The sequence below is a fragment of the Taudactylus pleione genome, unplaced genomic scaffold (assembly GCF_031769625.1).
Source record: "Taudactylus pleione unplaced genomic scaffold, aTauple2 ptg000215l, whole genome shotgun sequence".
NCBI classification, from domain to species: Eukaryota; Metazoa; Chordata; class Amphibia; order Anura; family Myobatrachidae; genus Taudactylus; species Taudactylus pleione.
Genome location: NW_028284617.1, coordinates 2,104,702 through 2,131,185, shown reverse-complemented (window position 1 = coordinate 2,131,185; position 26,484 = coordinate 2,104,702). Strand labels below are relative to the sequence as shown.

At 45.2% G+C, this 26,484-nt stretch overlaps 1 protein-coding gene across 1 annotated transcript; it reads right to left on the bottom strand.

Moving 5' to 3' along the window:
• Positions 1–584: 584 nt before the first annotated feature.
• LOC148517512 (protein kinase C theta type-like) lies at positions 585–26,033 on the bottom strand. Its single transcript, XM_088478584.1, has 6 exons — positions 25,884–26,033; positions 10,796–10,887; positions 9,078–9,213; positions 5,920–6,111; positions 2,928–3,056; positions 585–734 (listed from the first exon to the last, which is right to left on the bottom strand). The coding sequence occupies exons 1-6, from the start codon at positions 26,031–26,033 to the stop codon at positions 585–587; spliced, it is 849 nt and encodes a 282-aa protein (XP_088334710.1).
• Between the last annotated feature and the right edge of the window lie 451 nt (positions 26,034–26,484).

Sequence of the window (26,484 nt, the reverse complement as noted above, 5' to 3'; positions counted from 1 at the left end):
AGAGGAACTGCTGCTGCAACTAACATGCCAGTTTTATGGAATGCCGAGATTATCCAGGTGCAAGAAATAATGCTGCTACAGACTTGAGGAGGACACAGCAGATGTTACTACTGTGATTGTTGGTAAACAGCAGATGTTACTACTGTGTTTGTTGGTAAACAGCAAATGTTACTACTGTGATTATTGGTAAACAGCAGATGTTACTACTGTGATTGTTGGTAAACAGCAGGTGTTACTACTGTATTGTTGATAATCAGCAGATGTTACTACTGTATTGTTGTTAATCAGCAGGTGTTATTGCTGTATTGTTGTTAATCAGCAGATGGTACTATTGTGATTGTTGGAAAACAGCAGATGTTACTACTCTGATTGTTGGTAAACAGCAGATGTTACTACTGTATTGTTGATAATCAGCAGATGTTACTACTGTATTGTTGTTAATCAGCAGGTGTTATTGCTGTATTGTTGTTAATCAGCAGGTGTTATTGCTGTATTGTTGGTATTCAGCAGATGGTATTGCTGTATTTGATGTTAATCAGCAGGTGAAAATTGCTGTGATGGAACCAGGCAGGATGTTATGCCGATCACTGGTTGTCCATGGTTCTCCACCGGTCACTTACAAACGAGAATCCACGGAACCGGCGCTCCTCCACCTTAGATATTGGTGGCTCCCGTGATGCTTGAGGTGGTACCAAGTCATCCAGTTTATGATGTTCACAGGTGGTAACTGGGGTCTAGGAACAGGAGACAAATCAGATCCATCATGTAAACACAAAATAAATACACAGTAATTGGGCTCTTTGTCACTGTGTCATAATGAAAAATAATTAGGTAATGTGCAAACTCTGCTTACTAATATTATGCTATACCTGTATGTTGTGTGATTATATAAGCAATCAGTATATTAATATTAGATAATACTGTAACCTGCACATTAGGTGGCAGATATATTTATAATGGTAACTAGATGCCTCACTGACTTTGGGTTGCTGTATAATTACATTGTAGTTTGGATTTACCCTTCTACAATATCAATGCATGTTGCATGTGAAAGGAAGAATATTGCCATAGGCAAATGCAAGGGTTTTTTTGGTTGCCCCTCTCCAGCCCACACCATGACCACAATAGAAATAGTAAACTAATAGAATTATACTAGTGTTGCATGTTCTTCTCAGTATCAGAAATGGTCAGCACCATCTGTGGATCTTTTAATGTGTCAGCCAGAAATAAATACACCTGTGCACCAACTAGGAGATCTGGAAAACATGCACTAAGGGGTGCACTACTACAGACCATCTATAGGGATCATTAATCAAGTGCACAAGGAAACTAATGTGTACATATATGCCCAGGGCAGTGCTAGGTTCTTCTGCTGCTCGCCTAGACTCCTGGACTTGCTCCAATACTCTGGAATTGTGCCCACATCTGAAATAAAAACATTCAGCTCAGGCAGGATGGCCCTACTGCCACATCTAATGGGTTAACTATGTTTGCTGGCCCTTTATATGTCAGAATTATGACACACACAGTACTTTGGGCCTGATTCACTACCGATCGCATCTGAGATTACTTACGCAATCGACCGATCGTTGCATTCTGCGCATGGAACGCAGTGTGTGAACTGAACACTGCGATCGCAGTGACTATGCAGATCCATTGCAGAGTGATTGATAGAAAGTGCCGTTTGTGGGTGGTCACGCGAGGTGGTTGGCGAAACACAGGCGTGCCAGTGCGTTGGAACGCCGTTGCCTGGGCGTGTAAAAATTATCCACTGCAATGCCGTATGCAGCCTGAGGCCTCATAGCGTGAGCTGAAGTTAGCAATTCCTGAGTAAGGTCAGAGCTTGTGCAAGTGTGCGTGAGGCTGCGATGATACTCAATAGTACAGATGGTTTTGCAGTCGTACTAAACAGTACATATGTATGTGTGTAAGGTAAAGTGGGCGTCCTTATGTTCTGCGATGGCATAGTGATCGCAATGGATTAGCATACTACTATCGCAGTGAGTCTGCGTGCATAATCGCTATTGCATTCGCAGTTACGATCCTTGCTGAATCAGGCCCTTTGTATGACACAGTGTAAGTGCTAATGATGCCCTCTCCATGGACTGGCCACACTCGCTCAAAATCAAGGATTTCTAAACTCCCTCTAGAAATTCTGCATTTGCCACCGATTGCAATAAATTGGCTGAAAGTAACATATACGGCTGATAATAAACATATACTGTCCATGTGTTTACAATTGAATTTCAAAAACATTCTACAAAATATTCTCCACATTCTGCATTTGGCCACAACATTTTTACTGCAGTCATTTAGCCATACTGTGGGCCTGATCCAGCAAGGATGACAAGTAAGAGATTGCATGTACTTGTCCGCTGCGAGAATATGCTAATGAATGTTATCTCAATGCCATCACACAGCCAGCATAGAGATGCCTACTGCTACCGAGTAACATCGGCCCCTCACGCACAATTACAGCAGGGTTGACCTTACTCAGAAATTGCTAACCTCATCGCACGCAGTGTGTGCACAAGCTGTGTATGTCGTTGCAGTGGCTAATTTATGCACGCCCATGAAAATGGACAGACACGCCTGCGTTTCACCAACCACTCCCCCGCCACCATCCCCAAATGCTCACGGCCTGTCACTCACTCTGCGATGGATTCCTATCTGTGAAGGTGAACGCAGTGTGATCGCAATGCTAACTCATGCAGTGCATGCGCAGTACGCACCATCGGCCGATCTGCATACACTGTTGCAGTTGCGATCTGTAATGAATCAGGCCCATTGTCCCTCTAGATTGGCATTTGTGTGACCATTTGTACTATAACATTCATCTCTCCTGATCACCAGCATTGTCTATGAGATAATAGGACTGTATGATGGAGCACATATTGTGTACATTCCTATATTGTACATATACTTACCGGCGGCATTATGAATGGGGGACATATCCTGCCAGCCTCCAGGTCTTCCCAGTTAATGGGCCAGAAAAACTGATGATCTTTGATGTTAATATATAGTCGCTGCCTTCTTTCTGGGGATTTGCATAGGAACTATCAAAGGAATAAACAGAAAAGTATAGAGTGTTAATGGTAGATAAGCACTAGCTGACCAATGTCATACCTTTTCCTTATGCTACTTTATTCTCAGGATGACATGTATAAAATATTACATTTTGTCTTACAACTACAGTCATGGCCAAAAGTTTTGAGAATGACACACGTATTGGTTTTCACAAAGTCTGCTGCTTCAGTTTTTGCATATACTCCAGAATGTCATGAAGAGTGATCAGATGATTTGCAATTAATTGCAAAGTCCCTCTTTGCCATGACAATGAACTTAAGAGCTGATTCAGAGCCGCTCGCTAGATGTGTATGCAAATTGCGTAGGCAGTGCAATCGCACAGCAATGCATTTGCACGCCCAGTATTTCTTAAGCTGCATACACACACAACGATTTTTTTAATGAACGATTTGAGTAAATGATTTTTTCCCTTGAAAAATGTACTAAAATCGTTTACTAAAGTTGTTCATTTACTAAGTGTCATGAACGATTTTTATGAACTACAAACGATTTTTGCATATTCCCTTAATGAAAATCGTTGAGTTGACAAGTCTGACTGAACGACAAACTACAAACGTGAACGCGCATGAACGATAATCGTTCATCGTTTGACTCAGAAAGTGAACGATTTTTGCCATCAATTTTCGTTAAACGATATCGTTTAACGATAATCATTAAAAAAATCGTTGTGTGTGTATGCAGCTTTAGAGAGCGATCACATAGTGTATGCAGACACCCCCCAGCCTGTCTTAAGATCCTCACTTGTGCACATCATGCCCAGGAAGTGTATCCAACCATCGGTACATGACCATACCCTGCCGCAAGCACTGCGAGCACTTCTGTGTAAATACAAGCCAGGTGACGTGTACTATGATGCTGTCTTATAATTATGCACACTACTAAAATGCAGTTGAGATGCTCAGGCATGCCTGTGTTTGCACCTCCACTCCCTTGTTTTTAATGGCCAGCCCCTGTTACCAGCTACAAACTGCTTCCCCTGTCACTCACTCTGCTGGGCTGTCTATGCGCAGTGAGCAAACACATTGTGAGCTTTCGCTAAGGTATGCACACTGCGATGCATACACACTGCATACCATCGGCAGCAGCGAATGTTTGCATCTTAGCAAGTGGGTCTGAATGAGCTCCTTAATCCCAAAAACAAAATTTCCACTGCATTTCACCCCTGCCACAAAAGGACCAGCTGGCGACATGTCAGTGATTCTCTCGTTAACACAGGTGATGCTGATTGAGTTAGAATTAACAGACTGGAAGCTTTAAAAGGAGGGTGGTGCTTGAAATCATTATTCTTCCTCTGTTAACCATGGTTACCTGCAAGGAAACACGTGCAGTCATCATTGCTTTGTACAAAAAGGGCTTCACAGGCAAGGATACTGCTGCTAGTAAGATTGCACCTAAATCAACCATTTATCGGATCATGAAGAACTTCAAGGAGAGAGGTTCAATAGTTGTGAAGAAGGCTTCGGTGTGCCCAAGAAAGTCCAGCATGCACCAGGACCGTCTCCTAAAGTTGATGCAGCGGGATTGGGGCACCAACAGTGCAGAGCTTGCTCAGGAATGGCAGCAGGCAGATGTGAGTGCATATTAACGCACAGTGAGGCGATGACTTTTGAAGGATGGCCTGGTGTCAAGAAGTGCAGCAAAGAAGCCACTTCTCTCTAGAAAAAACATCAGGGACAGACTGATATTCTGCAAAAGGTACAGGGATTGACTGCTGAGGACTGGGGTAAAGTTATTTTCTCTGATGAATCCCCTTTCAGATTGTTTAGGGCATCTGGAAAATCACTTGTCTGGAGAAGGAAAGGTGAGCACTACCTTCAGTCCTGTGTCATGCCAACAGTAAAGCATCCTGAGGCCATTCATGTGTGGGGTTGCTTCTCAGCCAAGGGAGTGGGCTCACTCACAATTTTGCCTAAGAGCACAGCCATGAATAAAGAATGGTACCAAAACATCCTCCAAGAGCAACTTCTCCCAAGAACAGTTTGGTGACAAACAATGCCTTTTCCAGCATGATGGAGCACCTTGCCATAAGGCAAAAGTGATAACTAAGTGGCTAGGGGAACAGGTCCATGGCCAGGAAACTCCCCAGCAGAGCTGTAACTAGACTTTTTGGTGCCCTGAGCCAGAAAGGACATTAGCACCCCCCATTTTTCAAATAGGGACATAACGCACCCAAAAAAAGGGGAAAGGCCTCATGGGAAAGGACCAGGGAAGAGATGGGGTAGGCCAGAAAATGCTTGGATGAAATAAGAGGAAGCTAGAAGTGAGAATGATAATAAACAGAAAATTAACAGGCCTGAACATTGCCGCTTGTCCTGCGGAGCCCTAGTTACAGCCCTGCTCCCCAGACCTTAATCCCATTGAGAACTTTTGATCAATCCTCAAGAGGCGGGTGGACAAACAAAAACCCACAAATTCTGACAAACTCCAAGCATTGATTAGGCAAGAATGGGCGGCCATCAGTCAGTATGTGGCCCAGAAGTTGATTGACAGCATGCCAGGGCGAATTGCAGAGGTCTTGAAAAAGAAGGGTCAGCACTGCAAATATTGACTCATTGCATAAATAAACTTAATGTAATTGCCAATAAAAGCCTGACACTTATGAAATGCTTGTAATTTTACTTCAGTATACCATAGTAACATCTGACAAAAACACAGAAGCAGCAAACTTTGTGAAAACCAATACTTGTGTCATTCAAAACATTTGGCCATGGCTGTACATTTGCTGGGAGTGTATTCATTAGTATTAATGTATGTTCTCAGACCTGTGCCTTATTTCCCCTGTGACAGTATAATCTCCTGACCCTGTGATAAGCCTGTATACTGCATACTCACTCGCTTTAGGATGTTACTGATGCCAGGACTGAGTTCCTTTGGGTAGACTGGGTTATCATTGAGGACAGATTTTATAACCTCAACAGACTCTTCACCACAGTAAAAGGGTTGGTCTCCTGTGGCCATCTCAAATACCATGACACCCAAGGAAAAAATGTCTGCCATGGCATCATACGGCTTCTTTCTAAGCATCTGTAAAAACATGATGGAGAAACAGATGATTAGTACATTGTCCAACCTGGCAGGAGGCACCGGGTTATGCTGACAGCTCTCCTTTTTGTGCACAATGAAACATCTGATGGAAGGAAGAATATCAATGAACATATACAGGCAATTACACAGACAGCATTCAGCTGAGGGTTTATATGAGGGAAATCAATTACTAAATTAAAATAACTGTTATGATAAATAATGACCGTGTATATTATACTAGAGAGCCAAAGCAAACACTGAGGCAAATCAGGCAATCACAGCAATAAATATGGAGAAAGTGCAATGGTTACTGTTATATAGAAATATGATCATGTACATAAAGCTGTGGTGCCCAGTAGAGTAGTCAGCAGTTGGTATACATGGAGCTGCAGCGTGATGCTGGCACATTAGTGGGAGGAGAGACTTGGCAGCATTACTCGTCAGTGGAATCTTCTGTGAATGATGGAAGACAGAAGACACAAGTGACGGGGAAGCTACTGATACTTTCAGCCACTTATGTCACAGGAAGCGCTGGATAAGCTGCAGCGTGCAGAAGTACACCTGGGGGACTGCAGAGGAAGGACAGCTTGGCCATCTTTTTGGAAGCTATTTAAATATGGAAGTGGGAACATCAAGAGGGGTGAGAGCTCCCTGACTGAATGTACCACAAGGTCATAAGACTCATTTGGGGAATGAATACCCTGTGGAAGCCATTCATACACTGTACTGCTTACTATATATTGTTACTGAATCATTCCTGGTATAGGCTTTTACTCTTTGGTAAAAGGTTTTTATTAATGTAAACTCACTCATCTACTAAGCTCTCACCCACACCTCTCCTCCCTACATCTCCAGCCTCATCTCCTCACATGCTTCCTCCCACCCTCATCTCTCTGCTAATCTCCCTGATCACCACTTCCCACTCTCACAGTCAGGACTTCTCCTGGGCCTCTCCTAACCCCTTTTTTCATCTCTACATAATTATGCTAAGTGAACATTGCAATGCTTGGGTCTATTCATAAATAACAATGTTCCCACACCATGTTGCCGCATATCACAGTGATATGCAATGTGACATCTTATATAGGAAGAAGCAGTGATAGCCTCTTTCTCTGGCCAAAAACTCCACTTCACTGCCTAATAATTACACCCCTATGTGACTATGGGCCTAATACAGAGGTGAATGCAGTGCAGCGATTTTTTTCCACATACTGTGATTGATTAGTAACGATGGGGGGAGGTAACGGGTGTGAAGATACAAAAACACAGGCATGTCACCACCGTATTCTGGGCCCCTCCTAGTCAGTCTCTGCGCATTTGTTTGCAGATGGACTGGGCCCGGCCTCTTAGTTGAGATGGACATTATGAGACACCGTAGGGTTGCTCAGAAGTTCAATTCTGGGACCGATGTTGGGGCTATTGTATGTAAGCGGCGGGTCCGAGACGCCGGCCGGTGGGCATCTCTGTACACAAGACAGCGGCTGAGTCATTAACATATTTTCACAAGTCCGCTGCATCTGAAATCTCAGTTACAGTACGAATGCAACAGCTGCCACCTCTGCATCAGCCCCTATGTAACATTGCTTACTTGGATATATTAGTCTGTACTTATATAATTTTGTGTCACTTCTCTTCCTCTTGAAAATATTCTTCTGGACTATAACCTGATTCAGAGATGGACCCTAATCATGCTGCAAATGTGTACACAGCGACTGTGCAAGAATATGCAACTGTCACAGTCACCTAGATATGTATTGAGCCGCCCACCGGTGACTTCACAAATCCAAGTGACTGTACAAAGACCCAGCATTAGTCATAGATCAGTCGATTATCGGAGTCCTGAGTAACCCTATTGTCACACAGAGTGTCCACGGCAACTGAGAACCATTTTTCTGCATACGGGATCACAGACAGCGACATGCACCCAAAATGGTCACCAAATGCCTCCCCCTTTACTCCCCCCAAATGTTCCCGGCCTGTCAATCACACTGCAAGAAAATAGACGCTCCGACAGCTGGCGGTAATGGAACTTGATACATGCTCAGATTCCGATAATTGCTCAATTGCGCAAACATCTGCATTGCGGTCCTGATTCAAAGTAATATGCAAACCCGATGGTATGTGTACTATTGCGATGTTAGAAAACTGGTGCATGTGCAGGATCTGTACTACACAGGCGCCAGTCTCTACTGCAAGATCTCTCACAGTTCCCCAAAGCTAGAGCCTGATTCACAGGCTGTGGCCATTTGGGGGTGGGGAGTGGGTGGAGCTAGCCTCCATGTCTTGTCCCATTATTGTAAGAGTGTTGAGGCCAGGGTCTGCGTCTTCCAACACAAACTTCCTGGCCTCGACTACGCAGCTGCTAGGGGCAATCTGAGTAACCTCAGGGTTACTCAGATTGCAGGTTGTCTTGAAGAACATCTGATGCTGCATCTTAGGGCACAGAAATTGTATATGCGATGCTGTCATGAGGCCTCTATGTACACAAGACGCTTCCTGCTGCATTAGTATATCAGCTGTACGGTATTGCACAGCTAATTCCCTGCAGCTGTGCAATACCACACAATGCTGGCTTAGGCCCTGTATCCATCCCTGACTCAGACCCTGCCTCCATCCCTGACTCAGACCCTGCCTCCATCCCTGACTCAGACCCTGCGTCCATCCCTGACTCAGACCCTGCATCCATCCCTGACTCAGACCCAGCGTCCATCCCTGACTCAGACCCTGCGTCCATCCCTGACTCAGACCCTGCATCCATCCCTGACTCAGGCCCTGCGTCCATCCCTAACTCAGACCCTGCATCCATCCCTGACTCAGGCCCTGCGTCCATCCCTGACTCAGACCCTGCATCCATCCCTGACTAAGACCCTGTGTTTAGATATCATTAAGAACCAAGATGTTGTCCGATTAATAGTGAAATGGAGATACAGTATGAGAAGCCTGTAGCCAATTAATCTGTTACTCACCTCAGGGGCCATGTAACCCACCGTCCCAGCAGCTCCTGATATCTTCTGGCCATTGGTGTTTTTAACTGCGAGGCCAAAATCACCAATTTTGGCATGGCCAACAGCATCCAGGAGCACATTCTCTGGTTTGATGTCCCTGCGAGGAGAATGAGTGTAAGTTCTGCCTGTCAGACAGCTACCAGCTGTACAACTTTGTTTGTTACAGAGAAAGATTCCCAGAGACACAATAAGAACCATGTCAGCGACACAGTGGGAAAAAGGGATCAGTGGTGTAAAACATGGTGACTGTAGGGAGGCAATCACTGTGACTGACAGCTGCATAGAGTCACTATGGGGCCTATTTATTAGTTATCAGCTTTTAGACCTAATAAACATAATTTCTTATCTATATCTATAGTGGCAGCCATTGCCGTGCAGACATCCTATGGATCCCTTTCCCAATAACTATCTGAAGATGGTGTTAGCTACTGGGGCCAAGCTCCAGAATACTTCACATTCCAGAGCTTGGTAAAATCGGCATATACAGTATGCAGCCCCCATATAAACCTATAGAAACCTATGGGGGCTGCTTTTGTGATTAAACTGGGGGATTGCAGCAAATATCCCCAATATGTGCTGAGATTCCCTATACATACATTCAGGGGTTACTTAATATTTGCAGGTACCACCTAAAAAATTGTATTTTCAGGGGAAATCTATGATAAATAGGCCCCTATGTATGCGGTGGGATAAAGAGGGAGATAAGAGGGTGTGTGAAGCAGTCACAAGAACCTCGCCCTACATATCATGTAACTCAAGAATGAATGATCCCCCATTTGCAGAAAAGGGCAGCGACACTTCTCTATAGCCTGACCCCCAGCAACATAATAGCTATACTGTAACTGCATATAGGGGGTTACTGTATGTGATCATTAGAAATAATGAGTTACCTATGGATAATGGCCCTTGAGTGGAGGAATTGGAGCCCACAAAGGATTTCTGCTGTTAAAAATCTGATGAGGAAGAAAGAACATAAATATTAATAGCAAATATTTTTAAAGTAAAATGACCAATAATGAGATAGTACATTCCCCCTGATATAGTATCAGAGTATAAGAGTGACACGTGACATATTATTATCACACATGGGGCGGGATGCATGATGCATTGCACTCGCGATGCATTCCACCGGTCATCGCATGCATGCTGGTGTTGGTATAGCTGGTATGCATGACGATCACCGCAAAGGACCGCTCTGTCGGTAAGAGCATCCCTTTGCGATGGAGGGACATTTGGGTCTTTGACCCAGAAGCCCCTCTGGCATGTGCTGTGGAGGATGCTGGGAAGGATTCAATTGGAAACCTCTCTCAGCACTCTGCTGAGAGAAGCCCATGGGCTCCTATTGATAATCCCAACAGGAAGATGTCGTTACCCACCGCGCCCTCCGAGGCTAGGTGCATATGAGAAATGCACATTTTTGACCACATTTCTGCCCTTGATGCATCCCGCCCATGCTCTTTGTATAGCTGAGTAACACAATGGAGCCCCTGTGTCCAGGAGACTCTGTATTATACACAGACCTGTCACCATGGACACCTATAAAGGCCCAGCCTGGATTTGTTAGGCCGCATAGGCCGGGTCCTACTGCAGCCCAGGTGCAGGGATGGAAACACTGATGTTACTATTTGTCATATCAATAATAATAATAATAGTAATAATATACCCACGTTCTTTCTTACCTGCTAGTGGCATCACCTAATGGGGCACTCTTCTCTATTAGCTGGTATAGATCTCCCCCACTCAGGTACTCCATGATGAATATGATGTGTTCCTGTATAGGAATCAGAGAGTATGATATAAGTTACATTATGGACATTACTCTGACACACAGCAGATTATAATCAGTAATACTCAGTCACCACTAGTGATGTGAATGAGGCCCAATGTATACGCTGTATACAGCCCATCTTCTGTCTGAGATGGGCCTCTACATATATAATGCCCACAGGACATGGGGTAAGTGATTGAGTCAGTGCTGGACAGTGAGGAGCACGGGATGAAGGATCCCAGATACTACACAAATGTACAGAATTAGGATAATAAACCTCTGTGTCAGAATAATGCGTCATACAATATGTGCCATTGGAATTATGCGGGGGTCCAGTAATGGTAAAATAATTGTCTTATATTACAGAAGCTGTGATATTCAGAAGTTAGTTACAATTATGACAGATACAGAGACTCTTACCGGGGTCTGGGATGCTGCATAGCCATGGGTGAAGAAAGTGCTGTTGCCAGTGACTTGCAGGATGTCCCGCTCTATAAATATAGGGTTCTTGCCCCTGAGTAGTGTCCTCTTCTTCACCAGTTTTACTGCCAGCTGCTCTCTGCTGTTGGGGTGGGATGCCAGCAGTACCTGCATGAGACAGATAATTTTACTGGTATGAATACCCCTTTCCCACTGCTGCAATAACCCTGGTTATTGCCGGGTCGATCCAGGTCACTGCTGAGTGGAAAATGGTCCTGGAAAAATAACCCAAGTCAAGTGACCGAGGAATCTAACCCAGGTCACGACCAGAGTTGATATCAGAAAGGAACTGAGTATCGGTCCACTATAAACAGCATGACCAGAGTCACGATGACCCGGGTCATTCCTCAAACCAGGGGATGGCCTGGCTTCAGTAACGCTTGGAGAATACATCAGCTTCAAAAGTCCACTGTAATGCCGGACCCGGGATATAACTCAGGTCCAGCTGCTGGTGTAAAAGGGGTAAAACCTGGCTCTGACCCGTGCTTACTCTGTGCTCAGTGCTCACAGCTGGGTTTTTGGTGGGATAAGGTATAAGAGTTAGAAGAAATTTGCAATGTTATTTAGCTGTGGAACCTGCCTGGCTGACACTCCCAAAGATCATTGTACAAACAGGAGACAGCAAGATAAATTGACAACAGCAAGGTGAGAATGTCCCATCACCCCGTAGGGAAAGTACAGGGGATGAGCGTCTTCCCTGAGCCCAGGATTGTAGATCTTTTGTGCCCAACATTTATTACAGAAAGCCCAATCTCCCCATCTAGTAGATCCTTGTGGGTCTTCACTTGTTCCTGAGATACCAACCATCACCAGCTTCTCAGCCCCTATAGTCTCTGTAATAGCCTGTACACAAACAGGACATTGAAGTGAGGTTATTTGGTGACTGTTCTGGGCAACAAAATGTAAGAACAATGGAGCCCCAGTTTTGAGCAGACAGCACCATATCCATACCTCCCAACTGTCTCGCATTCTGCGGGACAGTCCGGTTTTTCTGGGACTGTCCCACTGTCCCACCCGCGGGCCGCAGTGTCCAGCGGTAGGGGGAAGTTGGGGGAAGCATACACCACTGCTCTGCATAGCAGAGCAGCGGATATGCAGAGCACAGCATCTATTCACAGCATGGGGGAGAAGCCCGGGGGCAGCCCAGCATCTCGGAGATGCTGGGCACGCCTTTTAGTGATGTAAATGGGGGTGTGCCATTAGGCCACACCCCCTTTACCATCTCATAATGCCCCCTTTTCGGGCGTGCATCTCCAGTCACAAATGTTGGGAAGTATGCCATATCTAACATTGGCCTATTACATGTACTGTAGCTCAGCTCTGTTAAAACGCAGAGCAGAACTGTCCCCTAGCACCTCAGAGGTAACAGAGGATTTCAGAGCAGGGAGTGGTACAACAGGCTGTTTGATAATAACTAATATCATTGCCATGCATGTGTGACCTAGCTCCGCCCTGACACCTACACTGGCCACGCCCCTGTCAGCTGTTCTAAGCAACAGTCCAAAACCATATATGGAGGTGAGTGTGGGAATGTGCCACTGTATCCTCTATATTTGCCTATTTACATAGGCCCCATTGTATTTTTAATGGAGAGCTCCCAATGTAAACACCTATGTGCATGTAATGATAATTATATTTAGATATGAGCGGTAAAGATTCTGTGGAATCCAAATCGCTCTGAACATAGGGGATCCGAGTCCACCCGAACCCTGTTCAAGTGTTCCCTGCCTGACTCAGATCCCCGTTAGAGGCCGAGCCGCAGCCTCCTGATGTCAGATTCTCGCGAGAGAATCCAACGTCAGGGCTCCTCTAGTGTAGGGCAGACCACTGTGAAAGCTGTCTGCCCTACACAGACACAAACACAGCCGCCAGCGGCAGCTGTGTGTTTGTAAAAGCAGCCAATGAGAGTCAGGCAGACTCTTATTGGCTGCTGCACGGAGGGAGACGGTTGGAGCTCACTCATGAGCTCCGTCTTCCGCCTCCCTCCACGCGTAACAGAGTAGAGCAGAGTGTACGGAGACAGGAGCGGGGATTCAGGTAAGTACTACTGGGGGCCTGCTAATGGGGGCACTACTACTGGGGGCCTACTACTGGGGGCACTACTACTGGGGGGCATACTACTGGGGGCATGCTAATGGGGTCACTGATACTGGGGGGCATACTACTACTGGGGGCATGCTTATGGGGGACTACTGCTGGGGGCCTGCTACGTAGGGCATACTACTATGGGGCATACTACTGGGGGAATGCTAATGGGGGCACTACTACTAGAGGGCATACTACTACTGGAGGCATACTACTGGGGGCCTGCTAATGGGGGCACTACTACTGAGGACCTGCTAATGGGGGCACTACTACTGGGGGGCATACTACTATTGGGGCTTGCTACTGGGGGCACTGCTACTGGGGGCACTGTTACTGGGGCCTGCTACTGGGGCATGCTAATGGGGGCACTACTACTGGGGGCCTGCTAATGGGGGCACTGCTACTGGGGGGCATACTACTACTGTGGGCACTACTATTGGGGGCCTGCTAATGGGGCACTACTACTGGGGGCACCACTACTGGGGGCATGCTAATGGGGGCACTACTACTGGGGGCCTGCTAATGGGGGCACTACTACTGGGGGGCATACTACTAGGGCATGCTACTGGGGCATTACTACTGGGGGCCTGCTAATGGGGGGCATACTACTGGGGGCACTACTACTGGGTGCCTGCTAATGGGGTGCACTGCTACTAGGGGGGCATACTACTACTGGGGGCACTGCTTCTTGGGGCATACTACTGGGGGCATGCTAATGGGTGCACTGTTACTGGGGGCATACTGCTACTGGGGGCACTACACTGGGGGCCTGCTAATGGGGGCACTACTACTGGGGGCCTGCTAATGGGGGCACTGCTACTGGGTGGCATACTACTACTGGGGGCACTACTAATGGGGGCACTATTACTGGGGGGCATACTACTGGGGGCCTGCTAATGGGGGCACTACTACTGGGGGGCATACTACTGGGGGCACTGCTACTGGGGGGCATACTACTACTGGGGGCACTGCATAGGGAGCCCTCCTACTAAGGGGACTGCATAGGGGGCACCACTACTAGGGGCATTGTGTAAGGGACACCACTGCTGTGGGCATTACTACTTTGGGCTTTGTGTATAAGGGTCATTACTGTGGACATTGTGTAAAATGGTCACTACTGTGGGCATTGTGTAAAAGGGTCACTACTGTGGGCTTTGTGTATAAGGGTCACTACTGTGGGCATTGTGTAAAAGGGTCACTACTGTTGGCATTGTGTAAAAGGAGCACTCCTGTGGGCATTGTGTAAAAGGAGCACTCCTGTGGGCATTGTGTAAAAGGGTCACTACTGTGGGCATTGTGTAAAAGGGGCACTACTGTGTCGTAACATAGATAAGAGACACTACTTTATGGTGTAATATGAATCAGGGGCACTATGTGCTGTGTAATGTGAATAAGATTGTGCACTGTGACTCCTAAGGCCGTAGCCCACTTTGTAAACAAGTACTGTGATTCTGCTGGCCGTACCCCACTGGGTGGGTGCACTACTTTTCATTTCTACCACTGCTGTGTGGCAATCTGTCATTGATGTGCTTTATACTGTGGTGTCTGCGCCGCTGCTTTGTCGCTTGGTAACCAGTAAGATCACTGCAACCTTTGGCCAATAATGGTGAAAACTATAATTTAAACTGTGAGGTGGTCTAAATTGACTGTAAATGACTGGAAATCAAGGTTATTTAGGTTAATAATACTCTAGGAAGAAAAAAAAGCCCAATTTATGTGATTTTAGCTTTTGTTTGTCAAATTTTGTAAAAAAATCCAAATCCAAATCCAAAGCAAGACGACGAATTAGAACCAAATCCAAATCCGTCAAAAATGGTCCTGCGCACATTCCTAATTATATTATATAGTTATTAAAGCAAAGTTCTTAAGATATATTTGCTGCATTGTTTACAGGTAAGTCACCAAATATGTACTAATCACTTACCTTCCCGAAACCACCCTCTCCAATAATACTGTGGTAGATCAAACATTCCAATATATGAGAGGCAGCGGCTGTTTCCGGGGGGCTGGCTGGAGGGGTCCCACTTACACCTTGTGGCATAAAGAGAAATCACATTTATTGACTGATATAAACATAGATATTTGGCAATATTTAATTTAAAGGTTTGAGATAATTATATCATAGAAAGTATTTATACCCTGTATTATATAGTATCTGGTAAGAATATTGTTATGTTGCCTAATTATATGTTGTTGGGGTGTAAGAGAAATGAAATACATGAATAGGGAATAGCTGCCAGCATTGGATAGGACAACGTAACAGTCACAGGTGCTGCAGAATAGTAATAACAAGGTATAAAGATGTTGCAGAGTTAGGTGATAGGGAAAGGACGTGAATGGTGGTGAGAGGTGAGAACATGACGTCACCGTATTGCACGTAAGTACTAACCTACACCTCACTTACTTCTCTATTACATTACATGTGGGGGGAGATGTATCAAACCTATAGCAACCAATCAGCTTCTGTCATTTTAAAGCTTTTTATTGTTAGACAATTTGATACATCTCTCCCTTATTAGTGTTTTCAAGCAAAAGGCTTTTTACCTGCTGTTCCCTTTTTAAATTTCTTTTGATGGTCTGGGGCTTCACTTTTGTGAGTTCTCTTATTGCCCCTCCGAGCTGTGAGCTCTATGATGGGAGCACTGGGTCCCTCTCCTGGGCTGTCATGTCTCAGCTCCTTCTTCTTTTTCTTATTGCAGCCAGTGTCCCCGGTCTTGTCTAAGGGTCTCTTTACAACTGATCTCTTGCTGATGGTGTTGTCTACCTTGGGCCTCTTATTAGGGGCCTTACCTGGCTGCTTTGATGTTCTAGCCTGGTTCCTGTTGTTCTTACACTGATGGTCCTCTCTCACCTCAATATCTCCTCCCTCTGTGATATTGGGAGAATCTCCTCTTCCCACACAGATATCCTCCTTATTACTCCTACTACTCTCCTTAATAGGAGACCTGTTGTTATCCGGTCGCCTTTTCCTCTTTCTTGATCTCATATCAAGATAAATCAAGAAAAATAAAAAAAAATTCGCTAAGCACGAATAAAATCGCCTTCACACTGCAATAGGTGAAAACACACAAACGTATCTTGTGCAGGTAAGCAACTGAGCCAACAGCTCTCTGACATCATAAAGCTTTGTGACATCACCAGCTGCTGTAGGCCCAGTGTCACTGCCTGTTACCCACAGTGCCTATAATACAACCATGTTTATATAAATTACTGGTGGTCCCTGTCCCAAGCACTGTGATGGGAATCTTTGGGGTCCAATGTGTCACCCAAATCTCATATGTAATTACTGTACTTATTTAGCCTATCAGGGTCAGGTGATACCTGTCTGCTTGTAAAAAACAATAAAAATGGGCTGCTATAGTGTGATCCACAGGTTACATTCAGCTTTTATTTTATATCAGTAAAATTATATACAAAATTATTCAAATTTAGCAAAATATAATAATAGAGCAATCTTAGGGCCTCATTTACTAACGAGTTTTATCACCAAAATGAGTGATAAATGTCACTGTGTATGATAAATGGTGCTCCAGCCAATCAGCTCCCAACTGTCATCTGTTAGAAAAATGACAGTTGGGAGGGAGCTGATTGGCTGGAGCACCATTTATCATACACAGTGAAACTTATCACTCGTTTTGATTATAAAACTCGTTTGGAAATGGGGGCCTTAGTGTCAAAAAGATAGGAAATTATGAAATAAAAACTACTGTATTTTTATTCCTGAGATATCTCAAAAACTTTCTGGGGCTGTTTCAGAGTTGGGTGCAATGCAAAGAAAAAAGGAATCACTTTGCACCAGGACAAACCATATTGTACTGCAGGTGGGGCAGAATTATAATATGCAGAGATATTTAATTTTGGGAGGGGCATGTCCTATCTGAACTCTAATTTGAAGTGTAAAAATAAAGCTGCCCAGCATTGTAGGCTACATGCTAAATCAGCCATTATTTACCCTGCATTCAGAAGGACAGCGTAAGGCAGGTGCAATCTGACTGAGCCAGGTTAAACCCCGTGGTTGTGATAGCAGTATACCTATGAGAATGTTGTTGTTAGTGTCAGACATTAGAATTAGCCTATAGGGTTCCTAGGGGGTGTGGCCTTGCTGGTATATTCGGTCTGATATGCATACAGTAGATTCAGCCTCTTTGTTTCTGGAAATAATGTTTTTGTTTTTGCATGTTTGTTTGCTATGAGTGTTGTGGCGGAAAGAACGGTAGTGTGTTTTTAGTCGTTATACAAGTTAGATGGGTGCGCTCTCCTTGTTCAATTATAGGCCAAAATGTCCTACAGGGAAATGACACAGCCCGTCCGGGCGTGCTTTTTCTGGAGAGTTGAACTCTAACGAGTGATGTGTTTGGTCTGCCTGTTTTTTGTGGGAGTGTCCGTTCTTTGTTGTCCACCACCATACTAACTTTAAGCTCACAATCAATTTCAATTGGCAAGATCTAATGGTCTAATTCGATAGCCCAAATTCAATATTTAATGAATTATTATTAATTATTAATAATCTGTTGTCAAATAAAATTGACCTTTAATTTTAAATCCAACTGTTGTTGTCCGTGTGTTTATTTTTAGATACGTTTTTAGTCGTTTTAAGTCTGTAAGATATAGTGCACATATCAACCATTAGGGAGTTTAATAAAATACATGCATTTGTACCTTTGCATTGTAACATGGTTTGTCCAGGTGCAAAGTTACTGGCTTTGTTTTAGTTGACTTTGCTCCAAATTTAGAATCAGCCCCTTTATCTCATATTAGGGGTGTTGCAAATAAGGGCCAAATGTAATTGCAAGCGAATTGTGGAAGCCGCCATGATTCCGGCGAGATAGTCTTTACATTTAAAGTGATAATTAGTTTAAAGGCAATATCAGCTTTAAACCTAGTGACTATCTCACCAGAATTGTGCCGGCTCCTGTAAATCGCAGGCTATTACATTTGGCCAAGATACTTTAATATTTACACTAGGGGTCAAAAAGTTTTACAACACCCCCATTTTTTCAGTTTTTATTGACATTTTTTTTGCAATTCAAGTCCAGTTAATAACCTTACACAGGGAAGCCCTGAGCTGTTAGAGGATATGGAAAAGAGTTTAGCTTAGCCAAAACTGTGTAAATGTTACAGTTATAAGAAAACACCTTTTTCAGGGAACAAGCAATGGGCTAAGGGCCTGATTCAGAGCCGCTCGTAAGCGGCAGTACGCTCATTCTGAGCGATGTTCGCCCATCTGCGCATGCGTAGGGTTTTTAATACGCATGCGCGCAAGGCCGCCATCAGGGGGGGACTGCCGGTACTCGAGTCCCGGGCCCGGACCCTGGCAGAAAGGGAGGGGGTCCAGTGCTGCTCCTGCAACTGCTGCATAGTCCCCCGCAGTGCCTGCACTACCCCCTTGAGTGAAAAGGGAGTGGGGCACTGCTACCAACCTGAGAAACTCCTTCCTTCACGATTCCCCTACTTCCCCCTTCAGTCGGCTTGAAATGGGTGCGGAGCCAGTGTCAAACCCCGCCCCCCGAACACCCACGAATCGCGTCGTTCCTTGGGGGCGGGGCCTAATAATGCAAGATGCCAGCCACCCATTAGCAACCAGGTGCTGTGCAGAATTGTAAGTAATAAATATTTTTGTGTTTGTCTGTGTTAGTGTGTATGTACTGTATATGTCTATGTGCTAGTGTGTATATATGTGTATGTACTGTATATGTCTGTGTTAGTGTGTATATATGTGTATGTACTGTATATGTCTATGTGTTAGTGTGTATATACGTGTATGTGTACTGTATATGTCTGTGTTTGTGTGTATATATGGGTATGTACTGTATATGTCTGTGTTAGTGTGTATATATGTGTATGTACTGTATATGTCTGTGTTAGTGTGTATATATCGGTATATACTGTATATGTCTATGTGTTAGTGTGTATATATGTGTATGTACTGTATATATCTGTGTTAGTGTGTATATATGGGTATGTACTGTATATGTGTTAGTGTGTATGTACTGTATATGTCTGTGTTAGTGTGTATATATGGGTATGTACTGTATATGTCTGTGTTAGTGTGTATGTACTGTATATGTCTATGTGTTAGTGTGTATATATGTGTATGTACTGTATATGTCTATGTGTTAGTGTGTATAAATGTGTATGTACTGTATATGTCTGTGTTAGTGTGTTTGTACTGTATATGTCTATGTGTTAGTGTGTATATATGTGTATGTACTGTATATGTCTGTGTTAGTGTGTATATATGGGTATGTACTGTATATGTCTATGTGTTAGTGTGTATATATGGGTATGTACTGTATATGTCTGTGTTAGTGTGTATATATGGGTATGTATTTCGGTATGTGTTAGTGTGTATATATGCGTATGTATATATCTGTATGTGTTAGAGTGTACATATGTGTATGTATGTTTGTGTGGATGTATGTGTATGTACCTATGTTAGCGTGGATATATGTATATGTGTTATATATACATGTACATGTGTGTTATGCTGCATATATTATATGTGTATGTGTGTGTTTAACAATATATATATATATATATATATATATATATACACACAGTATATATATATATATATATATATATAAATATATATTTATTTTATTTTAATTATTTTATTAGAAACCCCCTCCCTCTCCCTCAGAAAATCCTGTATTTGCCCCTGCACTTGTTTAATAAATTTTCTTTTCCTTTGGCGTTGGGGTGCATGACATCACGCCACTGGATGGGAGATGTCAGATGAGCCACGGCGTGTGAGGAGCAGCGCCAGCCAGCCCTGGAGGAGAAGAAGCCAGAAGGAAGAAGCACAAGGCGATAAGGTAAGTCATAATTAATTAGACCTAGCAGTAGCGGGAGGGGGGGCCCAGGGGCCCTGCCTATTTTGTCAGTCCTGGGCCCCACAATATCTGATGGCAGCCCTGCATGCGCGAACCAGTCAGTGCGGCCGAAAATCGTTTGTTCGCTATATAGCGAATGCCTGCTATTTTGAGTGACAGAATGAGGCATATGTGGGTGGTAACAGGGGAAGGTGCTTGAAAACGGGGAGTGGAGATCAGAACGCAGGCGTGCTTAAAGGTCAAAACGGGCGTTTTATGGGTGTGCATAATTAATACAGCAGCGTCATTGACCACGTCAGTTGGTTGTTTTATAGTCAGAACTGCTCACAATATAGTGGTAGGAAAAACCATCCACAAGAATAGCGAGCAGTTCATACGCTGTTCAATGTACTCGATTAATCTAATATATAGCGGACATGACGTATGATGCGAGCGGCCAGGGGGCGTATTTTTCAAATAAATGTCCGCATGTTTTGTTCGCTCATTCAGACATGGAGGCGTCAACAGACCGCAAGGAGCGAACGGTTCATTTGAATAGCCACCCCCTTTTTCTGAACGAGCGAGCGCTAATTGCTTCCGGCTCTGAATCAGGCCCTAAGACCTTACAGCTGTTCTGCAGCAATGACAAAGAGGCTTGCCTGGGCCATGATGCACAGTCAGTGTACTGCTGAAGACTGGGAGAAGGTCTTTTGGGCTGATGAATCCAAACTTTAAATCTTTGGCTCATCATGCAGGGTTTTGTACACTATCGAGTAGACAAAAGGATGGTTTATCAATATGTGGGGTTTATTTACTTGTAATAGCCACCACTTCCACACATGTTTTAGCCAAATATTTAAAAGGCCAATGCTTTTAATAGCAAAGCTCTCCATGTTTTGTAGTAAAAGCATTGACCTTTTTAAATTTCAGGCTGAAACACACCAGAGTAGGAAGCAAGATCGTCTGGGACTCTTTTGCTGGAACCGAAGCCAGCAACTTGCATGAAGTTACTGTCACCTGGAACCAAAAGGGTGACCTCAGCATTTGCAGTGCCATGCAATACCCTCTGCTCTGCATCTAATTGGTCAAGAGTTCATCCTATAACATTAACCTGAAACATATGTCCAGGCTATGGGGCAGATGTACTAAGCTCTGGAAAGTGATAAATTGGAGAGTGATAAACTACTAACCAATCAGCTCCTAACTGTCATTTTTCAAACACAGCCTGTAACCATGACAGGAGCTGACTGGCTGGTAGTTTATCACTCTCCAATTTATCACTTTCCAGAGCTTAGTACATCTCCCCCTATGTCAGAACTGCCTTCCGAGGAAAAGAATTAGACGGTAGGCTTCATATCATGGAATGGACAGCACAGTCTCCAGACTTAGGGCCTGATTCAGCTTTGGGAATAGAGTAAGATATAGCGAGTAACTGTGAACCTGGACAAACCATGTTACAATGTAAGGGGTGCAAATAGTATTACATATATTTTGTGTGGTAAATACTGGCTGCTTTTGCATGTAGCCCACAAATACTGCACAACTTTATTTTTACACTGCAACTTAGATGACAGTTTGGGCTCATCCCTCCCAAATCTAAATCTATCTGCACATTTTACATCTGCCCGACCTGCAGTGCAGCATGGTTTTACCAAGGTGCACAGTTACTTGCTATATCTTACTATATTCCCAAGGCTGAATCAGCCTGTTAAACCCAATTGAGCTGGCTTGGGATAAACTGCACAGAAGGGTAAAAACAACTAACCAATAAGCTCAATACATTTGTGAGAACTTCAGCAACAGTGTTGGAAAGAACTTCCCGAACTCTGAGCCTTATACAGAGATGCACGCCATGCTGATATTTATGCAGATTGAGCGATTGTTTACCATCGTACATGCATGTAAGCTGCATTGTGCATGTGCATAGATTATTTTGTGACTGCGCTCGCACAGAGGAGTCAATCGCAGAGTGAGTGACAGGTAGTCAGCATTTGGGGAGGTAACGGGGGGGCGACTAGGCATATGCAGGTGTGTCTGACCGTTTAAATGCCATTTCATGGGTGTGCATAAATAAGCCATTGCGATCTCCTTCGCAGCATGAGAGCTCTCTGTGTGTCAGTCGCTGTGTTTGAGACAGGTCAGACTTGCCACCTATGCTGCATGGCTGCCCGATCTACATCGATGTTACCGATGTTTATGCTGGTGTGAGACATCGGATGCATATGAGAAGGCAGCAGTGAGCGTCTCTATGCTTGTGCAAGGTTTGGAGACATTAGCATATTTCTGCAATTGCGACCCATGCAAAATCGCAGCTCTGAATCAGGCCCTCTATGTGATTTCCATGGTAGAAAGAATGACTATGAGTAAAAAATGTAGATTAAAACTTGTACAATGAGACAATAAACTGCAAGCACTTCACTAAGAACTGGAAACATGTGGGTGTACTAAATCTTTTGAATTTGTACCCCTATATTGGGCCTGATTCATCATAGATCACAACTGCATAAATTAGCCACTGCGATGCCATACAAAGCCAGGGCCGAAATCAGGGGGGGACTGGCAGGCCTCGAGTCCCGGGCCCGGAGACAGCGGAAAGAGAGGGGTCCCGGGTGCTGCAGTCCTGCACTTGCAGCCCTGTTCAATGGAAATACAACACTGCCGGCTGCTTGTCATTTATTGTGCCGCCGTGAGCCAGCCGGAGCTCGCGGACCGGCAGCCAATCAGGAGCAGCCGCTCCTGATTGGCTGCTGGTCCGCAAGCTGTGATTGGCTCACAGTCACGCCATATTGGAAATGCCGATGCACGGATGCAGCGCTACTACTAGAGCCACCCCGGCCCCTCCCTCTCTCTGCTCTCAGCGCTGACTCTGGTTGGCTGGCTGCACCAGCGCAGCCAGTTGATAAAAAATCGAAAAAAGGTACCATACTACTCACCCCCCAGTCCAGCAAGCTGTCCCTGCCATTCTTCCTTGCCCTGTGCTTCTCCCTAGTCCTACCAGCCTTCCCTGTCCTGCCCCCTCCTCACAGGTCTTAGTAGCAATTGTAGTAAATAAGTATATGGAGTAGTGTCTCTTTATTTACTACTATTGCTACTAAGACCTGTGAGTGCCGCTCGTGACTCTCTTTTATATATATATATATGCTGCTTTACTGCTTTTCAAATTGGTTTACGCAAATTGGTGTCCGACCCTCTGGTGTAGCTCCACCCACCTCTGCCAACTCTCCCCCCCCCCTCCTTGGTGGGGGCCCTGCCTATTCTCTCCCCATGATTTCTGATGGCAGCCCTGTACACAGCTCAGGCTTGCCTACCCTCCTGATTTGGCCGGGAGCCTCCCGAATATCGGGTGCTGCTCCCGGCCCCCCAGAAAGGCAGGCAAGCATCCCGACATTCCCCAACCCTCCCGACCTCCCCCCAGAATACACAAGAAATCCCCACAGCGGGGAGACTGTTGACACGATTCGCGCTGAATCGCGTCATCGTGGCCCTGTCCCTGCTTCACAGTGCTGAAAATAACGGCATTGTGAAGAGGGGGCAGGGCCACGATGGTGCGATCGCACAGCCCCGCTCTCGGCTCCACCACCAAACGTGTCACAGCTGTCCGGACATGACCCCCCCTGTTAGCCGACAATCAGCTCCATCCCGGAAGGAGGTAGCTGATTGTCGGCAAGTATGACACAGCCTGAGGTTACATTGCATGCGATGAGGTTAGCAAATTCTGAGTCAGACCTGTAATTGTGTGTTAGGTTCCGATGGTGCTCGATGTTACCGATGGTTTTGCAGACTTGCAATGTGTTACGGATGTGAATAAGGTGAAGTGGGCGTCCTTATGTTAGGCTGTAACGGGATTGTGATTGCAAACATTAGCATATTTTCGCAGTGGGTCTCCGTGCGTAATTGCACCTACGATCGCAATAGCAATTGTAATGAATCAGGCCGTGTGTTACTTATCTCAGGGGGAACACTGATGGTAAGTCTGGTCACTGAGTGATCCTTAAATGGACCCAGTTTTCCAAAATATTGATTATGTTTTATTTTTGTAGTTCAAATACCTAAATAATATTATGGGGTGTGTCCACCATTATATATGTGAGAATTATATTACACAGTGGTGATACTGACATGCATTGTGCTATTGGTGCTTCAATAAGTTTTATTTCTTATGTCTGTAAGTATTTAATAGAATATTTATTATTGAAATGTTAGAACTCGGGGAGAGAAGATCCCTGACAGGTGCTCACTGTCATAGTGTCCCTAGTAGGGTCCTCCTCCTAAGCGCCATTGAAGACCATCAGTAGGGACCTCCGGCCATTGTCACTAAGGAAAAAAAGAATAGAATTAACTATTCAGCGCGTTTCGTCCTTTAGGGTGACAAGCAAGGGAATAGTCACGGGTGATGGTGACCTTCACCGGGAGGATAAACGGTCATCACAAGCACTGGTGCCTCAGCCACCCAGGTATCACCTAATAGTACTTGTGCACTGAGGGTGAAATGTGGGTGTGCAAGGATCACTGATACCGGAAGGAAGGGGACAAGGACAGGACACACACACGGAGTGTATACTCACCATTGTAATACTTGTCACCTTGATTGAGGGTCAGTCAGCACCTGTGAGGAGATATTACACAGCCACCCACACAACTACCTCCATACTAACCTAAGTAAGACCGAAGGCTGTCAATTTAAGCCTAAGGGACATTAAACCACAAGTGTTTTGAGTGTTGCCAGTTTAATAACGTGTTGGTTATTGCCACTTTAAGTGTAGCTGGTCTTATGCAGCCAATAAATCTTTCATGGGGAGTGGTCTAATGGTGCGTACACACTGGGCGATTAAAGTGGACGACTGAACGATAACGATATCGTTATCGTTCAGTCGTCCACTTTATCGTCCATTTTTAACACAAAAAAGATGAACGATGACGACGACGCGCGTTCCCGCGGGTTGTTCGTCATCCTCGTTCATCGGGCTGACATGCAGGCCAACCTGACGACCTCGTCAGGTTGCTGCATGTCAGGGAATGGGTGAGAGAGCCCGGCGCTGAACGATATCGCTAATGATATTGTTCAGCGGCTGTGCTCAATGTCATGAACGACATTGAGCACAGCCTGCCGGGGACACACTAGACGATATCGCTCAGGGAGCATATCGTCTAGTGTGTATGCACCTTTAGAGTATATAATGGAGTGATGTATGCAAATCTGCCTCTTTGTTACAGTTTTTTTCCAGGACAGGGAAGTACAATGTGTGATGTGAATCTCCTGTATTTATCTCCTTTTTTCCTTTTCTCTTTCTCCTGTTCTCTACACTCCAGCTATTCTTTTGTTCTCTTACCCTATACTTTCATTCTTTTCCCCTATTCTTCCATGCTTTCCCTCAATCTTCTATACCCCTGGGATTCCTTCCTGGTCTCTCCCTCTTGCCCTTCATAATGTCCCCCCATCACTCCTGTTAACACTGCCCGCTATGTGTGCTGCTGGGCTAAAACAGCAGGCTCCCATGCTGCCCAGCTCTTTCTTTCCCCCCCCCGAGCAGGCCGCCGCGCTTATCGTGGACAGGGCCTGAGGCAGCGCTTGTGCAGTAGGGCAGGGCCGCAGCTATGGCCGTGGCTGTCAGTCCTGACCTTTATCTTTGCTGTACGGAGGCAACTGGCGGTATCCACCGCCTCCGATGCTGCCTCCACATGGTGCCCGGCGTGGCCGCGCGCCTTAGCAGAGCCGAGGCCAGAAACTTCGGCCCCGCCTGTGCTGTGAGACAGAGCGCGGCTCAGCATGTTGCCGCTGGCTCCGTCTCTATTTTGTTTAACCAGAGGCAAGCAGCATTGGCTGCTCCGCTGGTTTGGTTCAGTGAGCGGCCTGCGGGCCGTTGGGCACCCGCTATTGGGGTGGCGAAGGGCGAAGGGGGTATGGCTTTGCCCCAAGTGCGGCCGCCATCTTAATACTGGGGGGCTGCTGCTGCCTGCTCTAGGCGCGGCAGGAAATCCTTCCAGGTTCCACAGTCTGCCCTATTTGTGCCCCATAGTATAAGGGACCATACAAAATTAGGATCCCCTTAGTAATGTCACTAATTAACTAACTGGCACACTTCAGTCCCTGTTGATCTTTTAAAATGTGTTACTAGGAGATCTGGAAAACATGCAATGAATATGGTTGTGCAGCCGGTAGTAAATAAATTGGACAGCCAGTAATAAATAACGTGGTGCATCGACTAGGGGATCTGGAAAA